This window comes from Cnephaeus nilssonii (assembly GCF_951640355.1).
Source record: "Cnephaeus nilssonii genome assembly, chromosome: 7".
Lineage (NCBI taxonomy): Eukaryota > Metazoa > Chordata > Mammalia > Chiroptera > Vespertilionidae > Cnephaeus > Cnephaeus nilssonii.
In genome coordinates, this window is record NC_137078.1 from 74,017,897 (window position 1) to 74,037,315 (window position 19,419).

General features: G+C 39.7%; 1 protein-coding gene across 2 annotated transcripts in view; it reads right to left on the bottom strand.

Moving 5' to 3' along the window:
- Window positions 1–19,419, bottom strand: part of FOXJ3 (forkhead box J3) — a 125,445-nt gene that overhangs the window by 52,078 nt on the left and 53,948 nt on the right. For both annotated transcript variants that reach the window (XM_079777053.1, XM_079777052.1), the window contains exon 4: window positions 7,238–7,312. In XM_079777053.1, coding sequence (XP_079633179.1) covers window positions 7,238–7,312 — 75 coding nt within the window. The remainder of the gene's footprint in view (window positions 1–7,237; window positions 7,313–19,419) is intronic.

Genomic DNA, 19,419 nt, shown 5'->3' on the forward strand with positions numbered 1-19,419 from the left:
GAAGGTCAAATAGTCACTCTATTCAATCTACAAAAATAGTCTATGAACAGTAAAATATAAAGTACTTAAAAGCCAAGCAGTTTGGCTGGCTAGCGCAATGAATGTGTGGACAAAAGCTATTCCAATGCCAGTTCAAGTCCCCAGAACATTCTTGGTTTTTATTACTTCTATATATATTGATTATCAAATTAAGCTAAGTGTGCTCAGGAGAGATCATTAGGGAATTTACTCTTAATCAATGAATTAAAAACATGTAAATTAACATGAATTATAGTACAGTAAATGGTTCCTCTAAATGTTAAAAAATAGTATGTTCTAGTAAGCAATTAATAGTTGGCCATATCTTGTTTTTACTTTTTTAAATATTTTTATTAATTTCAGAGAGGAAGGGATAGAAACATCAGATGAGAGAGAAACATCAATCGGCTGCCTTCTGCATGCCCTCTACTGGGGATTGAGCCCACTACCCAAGCATGTGTCCTGACAGGGAATCAATCCACTGATCTCTTGGTTCATGGGTCGACATTGAACCACTGAGCCACACCAGCCAGGCCTTTATCTCATTTTTAAATCATCAGTGCCTTAACAGGATCCTTTCCGAAATTATTATTTTTTAAGTTGGAAATAAATAATGTTTTATTATATCACAATTAATTTCCAAGAGCTCACCTATATTTAGTATAACTCACAAAGCAATTTAGTATGACCATTATGATATTAGTTTAGGCTAATTCAACATTGTCTTGTATCTCACTATATGTCAAATTAATTACGGAGTCTAAGCTTAGAAGAAAAGGACTTGATAGTCAAATGAACTTATGACTGACAACAACCCACATGTTCTTCAAATGGTCATTACTATGGTACACCCATATACTAGTAGTGGAATGTATAAAATATAATGGCTACTGATACTCAAAATATGGCTGAATCTCAAATGCATTATCCTAAGTAAAAGAAGCCTGACTCAAAAGGCCACCCATTGTCTGAGTTCCATTTATATGAACTCTGAAAAAGGCAAAATTATAGTTGCCAGGGCCTGGGGGTGGGGAAAGGGGCTATCTACCAAGGGACAATACTGTTCTATATCCCAATCGTGGTTGATTACATTGCATGGATTGTTAAAACTACTAGAATTATACACCAAAGAGTGAATTTTACCATATATACTTTTTAAAAATTAACTTTGGGACAAAACATTTTTTAAAAGTTTAGATCTGGAAAAGAAAAAAAATGGCCAATCACATAATGTTATCTCCCTTCATTAGGAAGAGAACAGAGAATCTGCACGTGAGACTAAAAGTCAGCTGTAACTAAACTGGTTTGCCTAACAGTGTACACTGTCAGGTTTCTAGGTTGGCACTTCTGTTTCTGCAGTGTTCTCTGAATCAGACCCTCATCTCTTTCTAACATAATCTTTCAGACCCTCTCTGAATGCTGCTTCTTATTCTGGGCTTTCTAACCTTGGATTGTCTAGTGGGCTGTCTCACATTCATAATCAACCTTTGCCTTAATATGCATTCACTAGCACCAATCCTTTCTTCACTCTTGGATCTCATGTTAGTATTTACCTCAATTCCCTTAATTCCTGATTCTATCTCAACTTTGTTCTCACTGGTCCCTCAGCTAAACTTGATTATGTCCTCTTCCCAGCCTTTAATTGGGGTTCTTACCTACCATAAGTTAAAAACCATAAATGTTAGTAATTTCAACTACCCTTGAAGTGCTTCAGAAATAGCAAATTAAAGCCTCCCTTGGGATCCCTACCAATGTTTTTCTTCACTCAAATAAATATGACGTCCTTATTTCTGTCCAACCAAACTCTTATCTTTAAATTCTACTTAATGTTTGGTTTTATACAAAGACACAGATAAGAGGCCAACTTCTTCCTCACAAAAATCATGCTCTTAATTTGACTAGTATTAAAATTACACTTTTATCTTCCTTCTTCAGGGTACATACCTATGATTCCTGCAAAACTGCTCATCACTTAATGTTACATATTATGTTCCCTCAAACCTCTCCAATTTTTCTACACCTTTTCACAAATAAAGTTACCAAAACAGGATACCAACAAATAATAGTCAATTTGCAAATACTAATAAATACAACACAATACTAACTTGACAAAACAAATACACTTTGAAAAAGAGATCAGTCAATTATGGCCCCTTATACTATGAGATAGGACAGGAATAGAAAAAAAAAATCACCATCTCAGAACTTCCAATAGTTTATTTGCTATCTAGCAGTGACTTTGTTGATTCCTCACAAACCAAGACACCCCAAACTTCACAGCCACTAAGTTTTACAACCTTCCCAACCCCAAGCAATAAATTTTATCCACCCCACCCCCTAAAAAAAGGGAGGAAAAGCTTTTTACTATGAATTCACTGTAGTTAATCTCTCCCAGGACAAGCAGGTTGCCTTCAGTGTCTTAAACTTCTTAGTTATCGATTTTATTACAGCCCATTGTTGCTAATTAATTGTTGAAAACATTTCCTACAACCCTTTATTTCCTTTAAAGTCAGAGTATCATTTTTATGAGGTAAGAGAGAACAAGATTGAGAAAAGATTCAGTGGAAAGCAAAGAAAGAGAACTCTATATTTTTAAACTAAATTTAGCTGATAGTATTTGTTTTTCCATAAACTGAGCAAAATATTTACCTTTCTTTAAACAGACATGTGAATTGCATACAAAGACTGTTAAAAAAAAAAAAAGACAAAAAGACAGAAAGTAAAACTAATGAGAAAAGAGGAGACAAAAGATAGGAATAAGGAAATGGACAGACTGCAGTATGAAGAAATAAGGTTGGACTTAAGGAAAGAGAAAATAGAAATCTGTCCTCCAAAAAGCAGCAATTATCAATGAAAAATATAATTTCATCTTGTTTGTGTTTCTTTTTAAAGAAAACAATAATGTGGCTGTTTGTAATTAGTTTCAGGGAACAGAGGAAAATGGATTTCAGAGCTTTTATGACAACAGCTTCTAGGAAATGAAGGATTGAGTCCAAAATAAATGGCCATATAAAAATATCTGTAATTCAACAATATTCTTCAAGCTTAGGCTGGCCTTCATACCTCTCTGGTAATACGTGGAACCGGAAGCTATACCATAATAAACATGAGAAAGAAGATGCTATATAAGCTACTTCTACCTCTCTCTCTCGGACCCATCTGGGTCATAGTAGCAGCCAGCAAAAGCCTAAGGGGTAAAAGTCCACCCCATACCCAAAAATCAAAACTACTCCCACCCCACCTTGGCTCAATGGTTTTCTCCCACTGTGGTGAGGGTGGTTTTGGAAAAGCTCCTCAAATGCCAGGAAACACTGTAATACAAAAAGAAAAAACAATTCATAAGTACCCAAACTTAACTAACATTTTGGCCTCCCTCTCATGGAAGATTGGCACACTGGAAAAAGCACGAGTCTAGGAATCAAGAAACCAAATGTATTCTGCTTGTTCAGCATTCATTCTAAGACATTTGCTATACTCCAGGTGCAGAATATAAGCCAGAAGCTGCTGATGGTCATCTCTGTTACTAAATGGGCTGAAATGCAGGCATCAGAAAAGCTAAGGGATGTGAAGAGACATGCCTGGTGAGAAAATTTAAGAACCAGGCTCCAGTTCTTACTGTAGATATTTTCTCCCTTAAGATGGTCTGTAATGGGCTTCTGTGACTTGCAAGTAAGTCTGGCCAATACACTTGGGTTCTATTTCGACACTGAACCTGGGTCATTCCTAATTTATTTGCTTTATTTAAAATGGGCTTAGATCTGAGGTTTTTAAAAACTTTTTTTAAGCAATGGAAGTTTAATAAAATTTTATTTTTATATAAAAAATTAAAATGAATGTTTTCATATGAATGTATCTTTTAAGACCAATTATAACATTTATTTCTGATCAAAATCAATAAGGACAATGGCATTTAAATCTCACCTTGAGAGTGAAAATAAAAATGTCTCTTTTAGCTTAAATGTACTTTATAAGATCAAATATACTATATTTACAATTATGACCAAAACCAATGAGAAAAATAATGTGTTTTGATAAAAACAAGTTTAATACTAGAGAATAATGGTAAAAATTGAAAGCTTTTATTTACTTCTGTATTTTGTTTTGGTTGCACATCAGTAAGATGATCCTGATTCAAAAAGAAGAGTTGTAAAGAGTAATATGTGTCTTTCTACATCTCCCTTAACCCCATGATATTAATTGACTAAGGTGGAGAAAAGCTTTAAGTTCTGCACAAAAGAAAACCTGACAGCAGGTTTTTTTAAAAAAACAGATCTCCAATTGGTTGAAATTTAGTATATAATGGAGGAGACAGAGTTAACCAAAGAACATACATGCATATATGCATAACCCATGGACACAGATAATAGCGTGGAGAAGGCCTGGGGTGGAGCGGGGGCTGGTGGAAGGGGATAAAGAAGCAGGAAATGGGGAACATCTGTAATACTGTTAACAATAAATAGCCCTGGCTGGAGTGGCTTAGTTGGTCGGGCATCGTCCCATACACCAAAAGGTTGCAGGTTCAATTACCAATCAGGGCACATGCCTAAATTGCCGGCTCAATCCCCAGTAGGGGGTGTGCAGGAGGCAGCCCATCGATGTTTTGCTCACATTGATGTTTCTCTCTCTCCCCCTCTCTTCCTCTCAAAAAAATCAATAAAAAATATTTTAAAAATAAATAAATAAATTTAGTACATAATATAGTTTTCATGTGTGGGTTTTTTAAAATGACTTAAACCTCATTTAAAAATTAAATCTAAGCCACCTGGTTACAGAGTCTAATTAGTTGCTTTATAGAACTCTAATAAAATAGATAATTCCTAAACTCTTAAGAACCCTTTCTGTCAGAGTCATATATACTCACTGCCCATAGAAAATTGCAATGAAGTAAATATAAAAATTTGTAATTCGTTTTTTATAATAAGCCTGCTTTAAAGGAAAGAAAAAATTTTACCAATTCCTAGACTCAACCCTAGAAAGTTATGAACACAGGCAAATAATAAACTAGGTCAAATAAGAAAACTATTATAATAACCTATTTGATCTTATTAAGAACCAACTTAATGGGCAAATCATAGTAGGTGCTATAAAACATTAGTTTTCTAAGAGTGCCCGCTTTACAATAGAAGTTAACAACTCTCCATCTCTAACCTTAAGAAATTAGGCATCTAGCAAAGGATATAATATATTCATTCATTCAACAAGAGTGTCTCTTCAGTGCCACCAGCCACTGCACAAGTAACTGGAGCTAACAAGTAAACTATATACATACTTGAGAGGCCTGATGCATGGATTTGTGAACCAGTGGGGTCCCTCAGCCTGTCCTGTGGGGATTGGGCCAAAACCAGCTCTCCGACATCCCCCGATGGGTCCCGGATTGCGAGAGGGCACAGGCCAGGCCATGGGACCCAACCAGCGCACAATCGGCGTTGGGGATTGACCGTAGGAAGGCTCCAGGGCGTGTCTGGCCCGTCTCGCCCAGTTCTGATCAGCCGGACCCCAACAGCAAGCTAACCTACAGGTTGAAGCATATGCCCCCTGGTGATCAGTGCACGTCATAGCGACTGCTCGAATGGTCAAACAGCTGGAGGGACAATTAGCATATTAGACTTTTATATTTATAGATGATCCCTACCCTCATAATTTATAGACTTTAACCTAAGGACAATAGATGACCAATTAAGATTTTAAACAAAGAGTATATATGATTAGGTGAACTTTTTTTTTTTTTCCCCTAAAGATCGCTGGCTACTATGTGAAAGTTGCTATAAATCAGAAATAAGTAAGTCCATGGATAGAAAGACCAGTTAGGAGCTGCTACAATGATGACAAAGTAACAGGAACTCAAAAGAGGGAACAACAAACTCATTTGATATGTGTGTGTGGGGTGGAGGGGAGATACGGGGGGAGGTTAGCCTCAGAGAAGTAATGTTGAAGCTCAATCTTAAAAGACAAGGAGTAAGCCAGACAAGTAGAGAAAGGGGACTTTGCACATTAAGAGAAGACCACTGGATGGCCCTAGCTGGTTTGGCACAGTGGATAGAGCATCGGCCTGTGGACTGGAGAGTCCCGGATTTGATTCCAGTCAAGGGCACATGCTCGGGTTGTGGGCTCGATCTCCAGTAAGGGGCATGCAGGAGGCAGAAAATCAATGATTCTCTCTCATCATTGATGTTTCTATCTATATCTCCCTCTCCCTTCCTCTCTGAAATCAATAAAAATATATTTTTAAAAAAAAGAGAGAGAGAGAGAGAGAGAAGACTATTTGAAAACCATGTTTGGGAAACCAAGTAATCCCTTACAAAGGGTCTTGTATGGGGTGAAGCATAGCTAGAAAGGCAGATCAAGAAAAACATACTAAAGGATATTTTATAAAAGAAACATCTACAGAACACTGGGGAGTACTTTTAAGCAGGGTGATAATATGACCAGGCTTTCATTTTAGAAAATATTTTTCAGAGACACTTAGCCTACAGAAGACAAGAAGTGCAAACATCCAAACAAGAATTCATGCTTGCTAACAGATACACTGTCCTAATCTAATAATTTATCCTGACAATCAAATATGGTCCAAGCAAATACTCTGAGCTTAGAAATCAAGCAACTAGTGCCAAGTTCAGACCGCACTGCAGTTGACATGGCTATTGAAACAAACCAGTCTGTGTAGATAAAATACTAAAAATGTAATAATGGTGGCAGGAGATAAATGGAATGAAAAGGAAAAAACAGCAACTAAGAAAAAAAGGAAATAACAGAAAAACAATTTTATTTCAGGGTAAAAATTACTTCTAGTTTTCAATCACACACAAATCAACCTCTTGTATGTAATACTTAATAAAGTGTGGTTCCTAACAAGCAGTTCAAAAACCAAATTTAATACATACACTTAAGAAAATAACAAAACAAAAACTAGATTAGAAACAGCAAACTATAACAGACCAGTTCTATACTGGCTAGTTTCCCACTGTTTAAAAAGAAAGCTCTCCCCGCCTGGCTGGTCCCTGAAGCATACCAACTAAAATGGGTATAAGGTGGGGCAGGGTAGGGGCAGGTAGGTGGGAGTGGGCTGAAGGAGGACTTGCTATTTTCACAAATAGTCCTGATCAATGAACCGAATGCTCTCATTCCAATTATTTTTCTTTATATAACAGATATATCTTAGGTACAAACATGACAATAGGTATAATGAAGAATCCAATTATTTTAAGAAAACAAATCCTACCTTTCCAGGGTCATCCTTGGATCGAGGCACTTTAAGGAAACACTTGTTCAGCGACAGATTATGTCGTATGGAATTCTAAAATTAAAGAAGAAAAACCATACAGTCACTGGAATCCAAAAAGTAAAATCCACCTTTAAAAGCAGAATCAGAAATCTAAATATCTCTATGCACTGGAATACAATTACAAACAGAGTAAGCTTTTTAAATGAGCTTCAAGTTTAAACCTTTTTGATTTTCCAATTATGAATGCTGCAAAGGAAAGCAGTTATTGAAAGTTTCTGGTGAATGTTACAAAATTCCAAATAATGGACTATATGTCCCATTTTAAATGTTTATTAAGAACTTTTAATGATGCAGGGAGATGACTATGATTAATATTAAATATTAAATGCTAAATATAAAATTATATACATATTATGACTTTAATTGTGATTAATTCATTCATTCTTGGAAACAAGTCAAAATGCAAAATGTGAATAGCTTTTTTACATAGAATTATACGTAATGATTATTTTCCTTTTCTGCAGTTCAAATGATCTATAAAGCACATGTATTATCACTTTTTAATGTTAAAAATTCGAAACAAGTAATTCCACTGCTCCATTACAAGAGCATATAGGCACCAATCAAGTTCTCACTGCAATCTATAAGAAAGAAAAACAGAAAGAAGACACTGACTACAAAGGGCTAGCAAGAACATCTAGGTTTCTCAATGTCCCAGGAATTGAGCCTGCGGACTGAAAGGTCCCAGGTTCGATTCTGGTCAAGGGCACATGCCCGGGTTGCGGGCTCGACCCCCGAGTGGGGTTGGTGCAGGAGGCAGCCAATCGATGATTCTATCTCATCACTGGTGTTTCTATCTCTCTCTTCCTCTCCCTTCCTCTCTGAAATCAATACAAAAACAAACAAAAAATAACCACCTTAGATGGCAGGAAAATGCACTTGGAAAAAAATCTATGAAAGAAGAAATCTTTCACTAATAAGTAGGATTATGACACAATTTTTAAAGAAAACATCTAAAGGCCATTTCTTCTTAATGAAATTATCCAAGATCCATTCATTCCATAATTGTTTATTCCAAAGCGGCCAGGTGGAGAGGGGCTCCAACTACATTTAACCACAACTTAGAATTTTGGGAGGTCGTTTTTGGCATAATGTTTATTTTATTATTTAATACAAAATTCAAAACTCTTAACAATAATGCCTATATTAAAAGTTCCCTCTCATGGGACTATATTGGTATTAAAGAAGATTTTAAAAGATGAATATAAATCAAGCCTATCTTATTACCAAAACATCAATTTAAAACTTATGAATGGTAGTCCCCTTCTGCTTGGGAAGTAGATAGCTACCAAGAATGATGATCTCTCCCAAACAATGAGAAAACAATGGGTTAGCCCACTCCCTCCCCAAATCACACCTATTTGAACAGCCTTAGAGAGCTGAGGTTGCAAGGCAGCCCAAAAAATGAAATTCCTGCAAGGGATAAGCCCATTCAGTGAGAAAGGGGACAAACTGTCTCACCTTTTGGCAGAGCCTGGGGGAAAGAAGTGACCACCATCCAAGAAATTAGCTAAAATTTGAAAGGCCAAGCATGGGCTAATCTGTCAGTTTAGAGCAGAGCTGGGGAACCTTATTTCTGCCAAGGGACATTTGGATATTTATAGCATCATTCGCTTAATATAATTCATTTAATGTAAATTTATGTTGCTATGAAAAAAAAGCTCCTAGTCTTACTGAATTTTGAGTCCTGCCTGTGGTTGCCTTGGCAGGGCCAGACCAAATGACTTCGCAGGCCTTATATAAAGCCTGCGGGCCGGAGGTTCCCCACCCCTGGTTTAGAGCAACAAGGTTCCCAGACACAAGAGAAGCTCCCAATCACTTTCAAGCTCTTCTCCATGCGCCTTCACCATATGCTCACAAGAAAGAATGGGGAGTGGGGGGTGGTTAGGAAAAGAGACCAAAGAAAGTCTCCTTTATTGCATAAGCAGCAAAGAGGCAACCGACAAGCACAAAGCAGGAGACAAAACCCCATCACCTTCTATAGGTATTACAAAGCAAAAAACTTAAGGTAGGGGCAACAAAATCTCTCACTCATAGGACTCTGACAAAGACTGCTTCTAAGGAAGAATGGAAAAAAAAAAAAACTTCTGCCTGTAGGGAGGGATAGGAATCCCTTCCCAGGACATAGGCGAAGATTTACTGCTGATGGGAGAAGAGTAGAAGCAAATTACTTTTACCTCTGGGACTGTGTCAGAACTACCTTAGCTGAGGGAGGGGCAGGAAATTATCCCAAAAGCAATTACAGATGCAAGGCTAGTCTGGCTGAAGGAAAGAAACACTAAAAAAGCCACACTCCCAAGTCCATGGGCCTGTTAAAACAGATAAAACCCCCCACCCTACCAGTGAGTAATAAGCAGAAACAATCTGATAGAGAAGAGGTAGAAGCATGTCTCTCATCCCCACCTGTAGCAAGATGGACAGAGACAACTAAAATCTAAAAAGAAAGCAGGAAAACTGAGAAAAGCCTACAAGCACCTAAGCCCTCCATTCCTAGCCCAAGGTAACAGGAGACTACTGCTGGAGAAATGTAAAGTCTGCAGTATACTGAGGACAAAGATATAGACAACAAAAACCATATCCAGTCCAAGTATTGACTGATTCAACTCCCCACAAATATGATCTGGGACAAAAGATGCTTGTCCATTTATAAATAGTATCCTATCTAATAAAGAGGGAATATGCTAATTGACCATCACTCCATCACAAAGATAGCCGGCTGCACCCACAGCTGAGGCCAAGTTCCCATAAGGAGCCTTAACGAGCAATCAGCAAGGACCTGAGGCTACGCCCTCGCCTGCCCCTGTGGGGCTTGACAGGGGACCTCAGGCCACATCCTCCACCCCAGTGCCAGGGCAGGGGACCTGAGGCCACGCCCCCCCGCCCAGCAGGGCTTGACAGGGGACCTCAAGGTGCGCTTCCCGTCCTGGTGCTGGGCTAGGGGGCCTCAGGCTGCTCCCCCCGCCCCAGCGCCAGGCTGGGGGACCTCAGGCCGCACCCCCCACCAGGTGGGGTTTGACAGGGGACTTCAGGCCACGACCCCCACCCCAGCACCAGGCCAGGGGACCTCAGACCGCACCCCCTGCCCTGCAGGGCTTGACAGGGGACCTCAAGGTGCACCCCCAGTGCTGGGTCGGGGAAATTCAGGCTGCGCCCCCGCCCAGCGGGACTTGATGGGGAACCTGAGGCTGCGCCCCCTTCCCGCCCCCCCCTGGTGGGGCTTGATGGGGGACCTCAGGCCATGTCCCCCACCTAGTGGAACTTGATGGAGGACCTCAGGCCATGTCCCCCACCCCGGTCTGGGGGACCTCAGGCCACGCCCCCCCATCCTGGCGCCGGGCCAGGGGACCTGAGGATACGCCCCCTGCCCGGCAGGGCTTGACAAGGGTGGGACTGGCCGGGTCTGGATCTAGCCCAATGGGGGAGGGGGGGCGGCCGGGTCTCGGTCTCACGCTATTTTGAGGTGCATGTGGGTGGGCAGGGACTTGACTCTGGGTCCCGTGGTGTGCCCCAGACTCTGACAGGTTTTCATATACATTTTACTAATTTTCTTTCATCTCTGACACTTCTATTATAGAGAAAGGGCAAATAGCAATATTAAATTATTTCTTCTAATTAATCCCCTTTTAATGTGCACGAATTTCGTGCACCAGGTCACTAGTTTATAATACTATTTCTCAGTCTCCTACACATCTATCTGGCACTCAATCAAAAATTTCAAGAGATAGAAAAGCATAGGGGGGGAAAACCATTGTCAAGAGATAAGCAAAAAAATCCAATTGAGAGACGACTCAGGTGTTAGAACTATCAGAGAAGAACTTAAAAATAACTATGACTAATATGTTAAAACTAGAGGCCTGGTATACGAATTCGTGCATGGGTGGGGTCTGACCGGCCAGGGGGAGGGGCAAAGGGCAGTTGGCCAGCTGGCCCCGCCCCCTGGTCAAACTCTCAGTAGAGGGGACAATTTGCATATTAGCCTTTTATTATATAAGATACCAAGTAGAAAAAACTGGTAACTTGCATAAAGAGATGAGGAATTTCAACAGAGTTGTGGAAACTGTAAGAATAGAGTCAATAGTGAATGAAAGATACAACACATGATCAAAGATAAAGAATTTCCCAGATGGACTCATCAGTAGACTGACACAACTATGGAGAGGCTCAGATATCTTGAGGATCAATCAATAGAAATCATATAGACTGACACACACATCATCATCATCATCATCATCATCATCATCATCATCCAAGACTATGGAACAATACAAGTAATCTGAGTCCCAGAAGGAGAGAAAACAATGAGGCAAAAAAAATTTGAAGTTAACTGTCAAGAATCTTCCAAAAATAACGCAAGACAACAAACAAATCAAAGATGAAAAGAATTTCAGAGAACACCAAGCAGAATAAAAAATCCACACACTTATGTTCATTAATCAAAATGCTGAAAATCAAACTGAAGAGAGTATATTAAAGGCAGCAAGAGTAAAAAAGATTACATACAGAGAAATAAAGATAAGGATGATAGCAAATTTCTCAAAAACTATGCAAGACAGAAGAAAAAAGAATGACATTTTTAAAATACTAAAATTTTTAAAACTGTCAATTTTATACCCAGTGAAAATACTTCCCAAAAATTAAAGCAAAACAAAGACTTCCAAACAAACAAAAGCTGAAATAATTCATTGCCAGTGGCTGGCAATGTTATAAGGAAGTTCTTCAGGCAGAAGAAGTATGATACCAAGTGGAAACTTGGATCTACAAAAAAATAAAATAAAAAAATGAAGAGTTCCAGAAATTATAAAAAGGGAGGTAAATTTTAAAAAACACTTTTTCTTATTTATGCCTTTAAAAGATAACTGTTGTCCTAACCGGTTTGGCTCTGTGGATAGAGCGTCGGCCCATAGACTGAAAGGTCCCAGGTTCGATTCTGATCAAGGGCATGTATCTTGGCTGCGGGCACATCCCCAGTAGGGGGTGTGCAGGAGGCAGTCGATCGATGTTTCTCTCTCACTGATGTTTCTAACTCTCTATCACTCTCCCTTCCTCTCTGTAAAAAAATATATAAAGTATTTTATTTTTTAAAAAGGTAACTGTTAACATAATTTATTATGGGGTTTTCAAAATGTAGAAGTAAAATGGATAATATTGTAGCACAAAAGATGGGTCAGAGGAATTAAAATTATCCTATATAATAAAGAGCTAATATGCTGATTAGACCGAACAGCAGAACAACCGTCCGGACAACCATCCAGACGACCTTCCGGATGAAGCCGGGGCTGCGAGGGCCAGCCAAGGCTACAAGGGGCTTCGAGAGCCAGCCGAGGCTGTGAGGGCAGGCAGAGGCTGCAAAGGCCGGCAGAGGCTGTGAGGGCCAGCTGAGGCAGCCAGGGCTGCGAGGGCCGAGCCCCTTGCACGAATTTCATGCATTGGGCCTCTAGTAAGGTTTATAAAGTTCTTCCACTTTACAAAAAATGCTGTATTTGAAGGTAGAGTGTGATTAGCTAAAGATGTGTTTGGAAAACTGTAGGGAGCGGTTATAGGGTTAAGCCTTGGACTGACCTGCTGGCAAAGCCGCAAACCAGTCCCAGCTTACAGGGCACGGCCCTCTTAGCATAATTAAGCTTGATCTTTTGAATGTTCCCTAGATCTTTCCTGGGTAGCTAAGGAGCAAATGGGCTGTGGGAGGTGCAGCAAGTGCTGCCAAAACAAGTGAAACTTACAAGAACATTGTAAATTACCTTGTTTACCTCTGACTATAAAATAAAGCATCAGCTTGCAGTCTGGATCTGTTCTGTGGTCTCAGCCAGGCACAGAAGATCCACCTAGACCCAGCTTATTCTGTCTTTTCTTCATCCTTCACCGGCCCACCCTCAGGTACGCCAAACCCTTGGCACAGAAAACCCTACAGCAATCACTAGCAAAATTTAGTCAGAGGTATAACAAATAATAGTGGAGATAAAATGGAATCATAAAAAATACTCAATCCAAATTGAAAAGAAGACAATAAAAAGAACTAATTAAACAAACTGAAGTTCATCTACCTACCTTAAAAGTTCAATAAGGGGGTGAGGGTGAGGTGGGACTCAAGATGGTCAGAAGAAGAAATCAAGACAGTCTATTTCCTAAATGGTTTCAGGGAAAGAACACATCTCTAAAAAACTGAAATATTGGAAGTCTTTAAGGCTCTGCCCTATGTCCTTTTTTCATTTCTACATTTGTTACCTAGGCAATCCCATCAACAATCATGGCTTCAATGACCACCTATGACACTTAAACCTATCTAAATCTCCAAACTAGAACTTTCTCCTAAGTTTCTAACGTATTTTCAAACATCTACTAGACATCTCCAGAAACACCTTAAACTCAACATGTTTAAAACTAAACCAATCTGCCCTAGCCGGTTTGGCTCAGTGGATAGAGTCTTGGTCTGCGGACTGAAAGGTCCCAGGCTCGATACTGGTCAAGGGCACATGCCCAGGTTGTGGGCTCAATCCCCAGTAGGGGGCGTGCAGAAGGCAGTCGATCAATGATTCTCTTCCATCATTGATGTTTCTATCTCTCTCTCCCTCTCCCTTCCTCTCTGAAATAAATAAAAATAAATAAATAAACCAATCTTTATTTCCAGTGTGATCATCTTCCCATTTTCCCTTTTCATTGAAAGACAATTATTCATATACAAGTTCCAATCATCCTCCTTCCTTCTCACCATATATAACAAATCTGTCACCAAATCTTATTAAACTTACCTTTGACCTAGCTATTGTATTCCATCTCTTCTGTTACTATCCCAGTCCAGGCACCAGTCTCATCAAATGTAGTACAATACCTACCTAACTGGTGCCCAACGTCCACTTCCCTCTTTTTGCCCCTCCTTCACCATTCTCCACCTTGCAAGCAATTATCTCTTCACAAAGTAAATCTGATGTCACCCTTTCACTTAAAACCTTTCAACAATTTTCCATTGCACTTAGGATAAAATCCAAAATCCTTAACAAAGCCTCCTCCTCATCTGACCCTACCTTATTGTCTATACTCATCCCCTCCAATGTTCTCTCATCTCCAGGCTTTCCATTTGTTGCTCCCTCTGCAAAGATTGCCCTCATTCTTACTCCATCCCTTCATCTAATTGAGTCTACTTAATTTTCAATTTGTTCATGGTTTAAACAACAGTTCTTTAGGGAAATCCCTTCTGACTTTCAGATAGTATTGCATTAGGTCTCACTGAAGGTGTAACCCAGGAATCTAAATTTTGAAAACACTGTAAGTGATTTTTATTTTAAACTTGAGTTTAAACTGGCACATCCAATTCAAATCAACAATCATATACTACCTGTATTTCTCTTCTTATACTGTGAGAGGCCTGGTTCCCCAAAACATCAATACATGCACTCATTTGTTCTATGCTACCAAACACATAAAATAGTTTCAGAATTTCTCCCGACTTCTTTTCTTAGAGTTATTGGAGATATAGACTGACTAGCAAAATATCACTCTACAAATCTACTAAGTAAAGTTCATGATTTCTTGGCAATTCTTTTCATCTTTAGTATAAATGCTATGAAGGTATATAGTCAGGAAGCTCTTTCCAAAAGTGTCTCGAATTTTTTTTTCTTGTGATTACATTACCCATTTGATATGATGTTAAGGCTCATTTGTGTCTACTTGTATTTAGTTTTAAAGTTTCCTTTTCCCATCTTTTTTTCCTTATTTATGTGTCTGTGTGTGTGTGTTTTCTTAATCCTCACCCGAGGGTGTTTTTTCCATTGATTTTTAGAGAAAGTGGAAGGGAGTGGGAAAGACAGAGAGAGAAACATCGATGTGAGAGAGATACATCAATTGGTTGCCTCCCACACTCGCCCCAACCCAGATTGGGGACTGGCCCTGCAACTGAAATACATGCCTTTGACTGGAATCAAACCTGCGACCTTCAGTCTGCAGGCCCACGCTCTAACCACTCAGCAAAATCGGCTAGGGCACTTTTGGGTAAAACACATGGTTCCACACTCAAAATTATGTAAAAAGGTATACTTGAAATCTTAATCCCTTCTATATCCCTTCTATCTCAGTTCCATCCATCCTCTATAGGTAACTATCCTATATATATAATAAAAGCCTAATATGCAAATCAACTGAACAGCAGAATGACCGGTGAACCGACCAGTCGCTATGATGCAATCCCATACTGACCATTAGGGGGCAGACGCTCAACACAAGAGCTGCTCCCAGCCTGCAGGCCCCAGGCCAGCCAAGGCGGGTGCCAGTGGGGGGCCCCCTGACTGCCCCACCAGTCGCCCCACAGATCGGCGGTGATCGTCGGCCAGACCTAGGGACCCTACCCATGCATGAATTTCGTGCACCGGGCCTCTTAAGTTTCTTTTTTATAACAATAAACAAATATATATTTTTATTTTCCCCCCCCATAAAAAGTAGCATAATACAGCCCCACATACACATAACACTCTTGTATTTTTCTTTTTATTACCCTATACTCCAGTAACATAATGGGTTAATTTTCTTTAGTAAGGTGAATAGCACCAAAACTTAAATTCCTTTACATATAGTTCAGGTTACAAAACCATTCAATTATGGAAAATTCAGAGAATGTTTTTTAAACTCTTATGAAGTATTTAGAGTTATTTTTAATATGTACTTTCCCTTCAATGCCCTGAAACAAAATGAAAAGGGAGTTTTACCTAAATATTAAAATTCTATTTCAATCCTTTTGCATGACCATGAGCACATTTCCTCCTCTGGGTGACTTCAGTTGGCTCTACATTTCTGGAAAGGTGATTGACAGCTACTTTAGGGTCATTCTTTGTCTACTTCAACCAATACAAACTAAATGATTTCCCACTCTCCCCTAACTCATCGCCTCCATATTTAAAGAAGATGTAGTGAGTAGCAGATTGTAGGAGTGTGCTAAACAATCTAAGGACAAAGAATGGAAAGTAAAACCTGAAAAGAGAGATAGGACCTGAACAAAGGAGGAAGAAAACCAGTTTCCATTTGCCTACATTTGAAATGCTCAAAATATTTCTATATTTACAAAAATAAATTTAAAGCTGATCATGGCAAGTTCCAGGCACCTAAAATTGGGTGGAAGAAACTTTTCTTAGAAAATATGTTTTTGTTGATTTTAGAGAGGAAGGGAAAGGAAGAGATAGAAACATCAATGAGAAACATCAACATGGATCAGCTGCCTCCTGCACACCGCCCCTACTGGGGATGCAGCCTGAAACCCAGCCCTGACAAGGAATCAAACCTGTGACTTCTTGGTACATGGGTCAATGCTCAACCACTAAACCACACCAGCCAGGCTGGAAGAAACTTTTTAAAAAGAATAATTATGAAACATCTATCTTTGGAAATATTAAAGGTCTGCCTAAAGCAACAGAATGGACCAAATAATGGACCAAATATTCCCATTTCTCCACTTTTACCCCTCTTTCTTCATTGTATCTAAATCATGTATGTTCCCATTGAAATTGTATCACTACTTCTAATCGAGTTTCATACCATGATTTGGGCTGGGCAGAACCAAAAATTCAGTAACTGGATTTGGCACTCTCAGATGGACTTACACTTCAGCAGAAGCTGAGGTCAGACAGGAAAATGACATATATAATCGAACTTTATATACTACTAGAGGCCTAGTGCACGGATTCGTGCACCAATGGGGTCCCTCGGCCTGGCCTGTGAGGATTGGACTGAAACTGGCTTTCTGACATTCCCCAAGGGGTCCCAGATTACAAGAGGGTACAGGCCAGGCCGAGGGACCCCACCAGTGCACAATCTGTGCAGGGGAGGGACAGGGGAGGGTTCCCGGGAGTGTCCGGCCCACCTCGCCCAATCCCAATCGGCCAGACCCAGGCAGCAAGCTAACCTACCGGTGGTCAGTACATGTCATAGCAACTGGTCAAACTGTCAAACGGTCAGACACTTTAGCATATTAGGCTTTTATTATGTAGAATAGGATTACCTCCCACACTTGTCTTTCTCTGTCTGGCTTAGTTCTTCAGCTCAGCATTTTTGAATTCATGGGATTGATACATTCTGGCTCCATCCCAACTCTTCTGTTCTCTACTAAGAACCCCTACAATCGTTTCCTGGAAGCTATTAAAAAGACCTCCCCAAATCGTAGTCTTCTTCAAAATATAGTTAAATTCCATTTCCTCAATAGTTTTCTAATGTCTCCCCTTCCTTGTACTATCATACACTTAATCTTTGTGCCACTCACTTCATAACCTCATCACACTTCCCATAAGCTCTTCTAAATTCTCACAGCAATTATTAACTACACCCTTTAATACTTTTATTGGGTATTTTTATGGCTTACACACAGTAGGCGTGCTCAATTATTCAACTCTTTAAAGCAGAGCATCCTATTTTTCTCAATTTGCCCGAGCCGGTTTGGCTCAGTGGATAGAGCACCGGCCTGTGGACCACCAAAGGATCCTGGGTTCGATTCCGTTCAAGGGCACATACCTCGGTTGCAGGCTCCTCCCCAGCCCAGGCCTTGGTCGGGGCACATGCAGGAGGCAACCAATTGATGTGTTTCTCTCACATCAATGTTTCTGTCTTTCCCTTTCTCTTCCATTCCCTCTAAAAGATAAATGGAAAAGTATCCTCGGATGAGGATTAACAACAACAAAAAAGAAATATATTTCTCTCAATAACAGAGCTTTTTGCATAGCATCATAATTACTTGTTTATACATATACCCTCATCCAATAAAAATTACAAGTTTCCTCAACAAGTAAGTGTTGGCAGGATGTAGAGAAAAGGGAACTCTCATTCACTGTTGGTAAGAATGCAGATTCGTGCAGTCACTATGGAAAACAGTATGGAGGTTCCTCAAAAAATTAAAAATAAAACTGCCTTATGACCCAGCAATTCTATTTCTGGGTATATACCCAAAACAATAATTCAAAAGATTATATGTACGCCTATGTTCATTGCAGCATTATTTATAATAGTCAAGATATGGAAGCAACCCAAGTGCTCATCAATAGACAAGTAGACAAAAAAGCTGTAGTACATACAATACAAAGGAATATTACTTGGCCATTTGCGACAGCCATGAATGGATCTAGAAGGTGCCGAGCTAAATGAACTAAGCCAGACAGAGAAAGATAAATAAGAATTTAAAGAAGAAAATGAACAAACAGGCTTATAGAAATAGAGAACAGAATGATGGATGTCAGAGGGGAGAGGGGTTAGGGGTCTGAGTGAAAAGGATAAAGGGATTAAAGAAGCACTAATTGGTAGTTACAAAATAGTCACAAGAATGTAAAGCACAGAGAATATAGTCAACACTACTATAATAATTATGAATTGGTGCCAGGTGGGTACTTGAAATATCGGGAGGGAACACTTTATAAAGACATGTACTCTTCAGTTAGGTTCCTTTTTTGCTTTACTCATTTATATTACCTGCCTAGCCCCTGCAGGTCTGATAAGCTTTCTAAGCCATTTATTCAAATCTTAAGCATTTCTACTCCCTAAACACCAATGCTAACAGGTTAATCGAAATCTCTTACAAAACAAGAAAGCCCACTGCATGGGAGAACATATTTGCCAATGCTATCTTATATAATAAAGAGCTAATATGTTAATTAGACCGAACAGCAGAACAACCCTCCAGAGGAAGCTGGGGCTGCGAGGCCCGGCCGAGGCGGGTGGGGCTGCAAGGGCCAGCCAACTGAGGCAGCCGGGGCTGCAAGGGCCAAGGCCCTTGCATGAATTTCATATATCGCGCCTCTAGTCTCAGATAATGGTTTACTCTCCAAAATTTATAGGCAACTCATACAACTTAACAAAAGGAAGATAAACAATCCAGCCAAAAAATGGGCAAAGGGCCTAAATAGACACTTTTCAAAAGAGGACATACAGAAGGCCGAGAGACATATGAAAGCATGCTCAAAGTCACTAATCATCCAAGAGTTGCAATTCAAAACAACAATGAGGTTCCATCTCACACCTGTCAGAATGGCTATCATCAACAAATCAACAAACGACAAGTGCTGGAGAAAATGTGGAGAAAAAGGAAACCTCATGCACTGCTGGTAGGAATGCAGACTGGTGCAGCCACTGTGGGAAACAGTATGGAGATTTCCCAA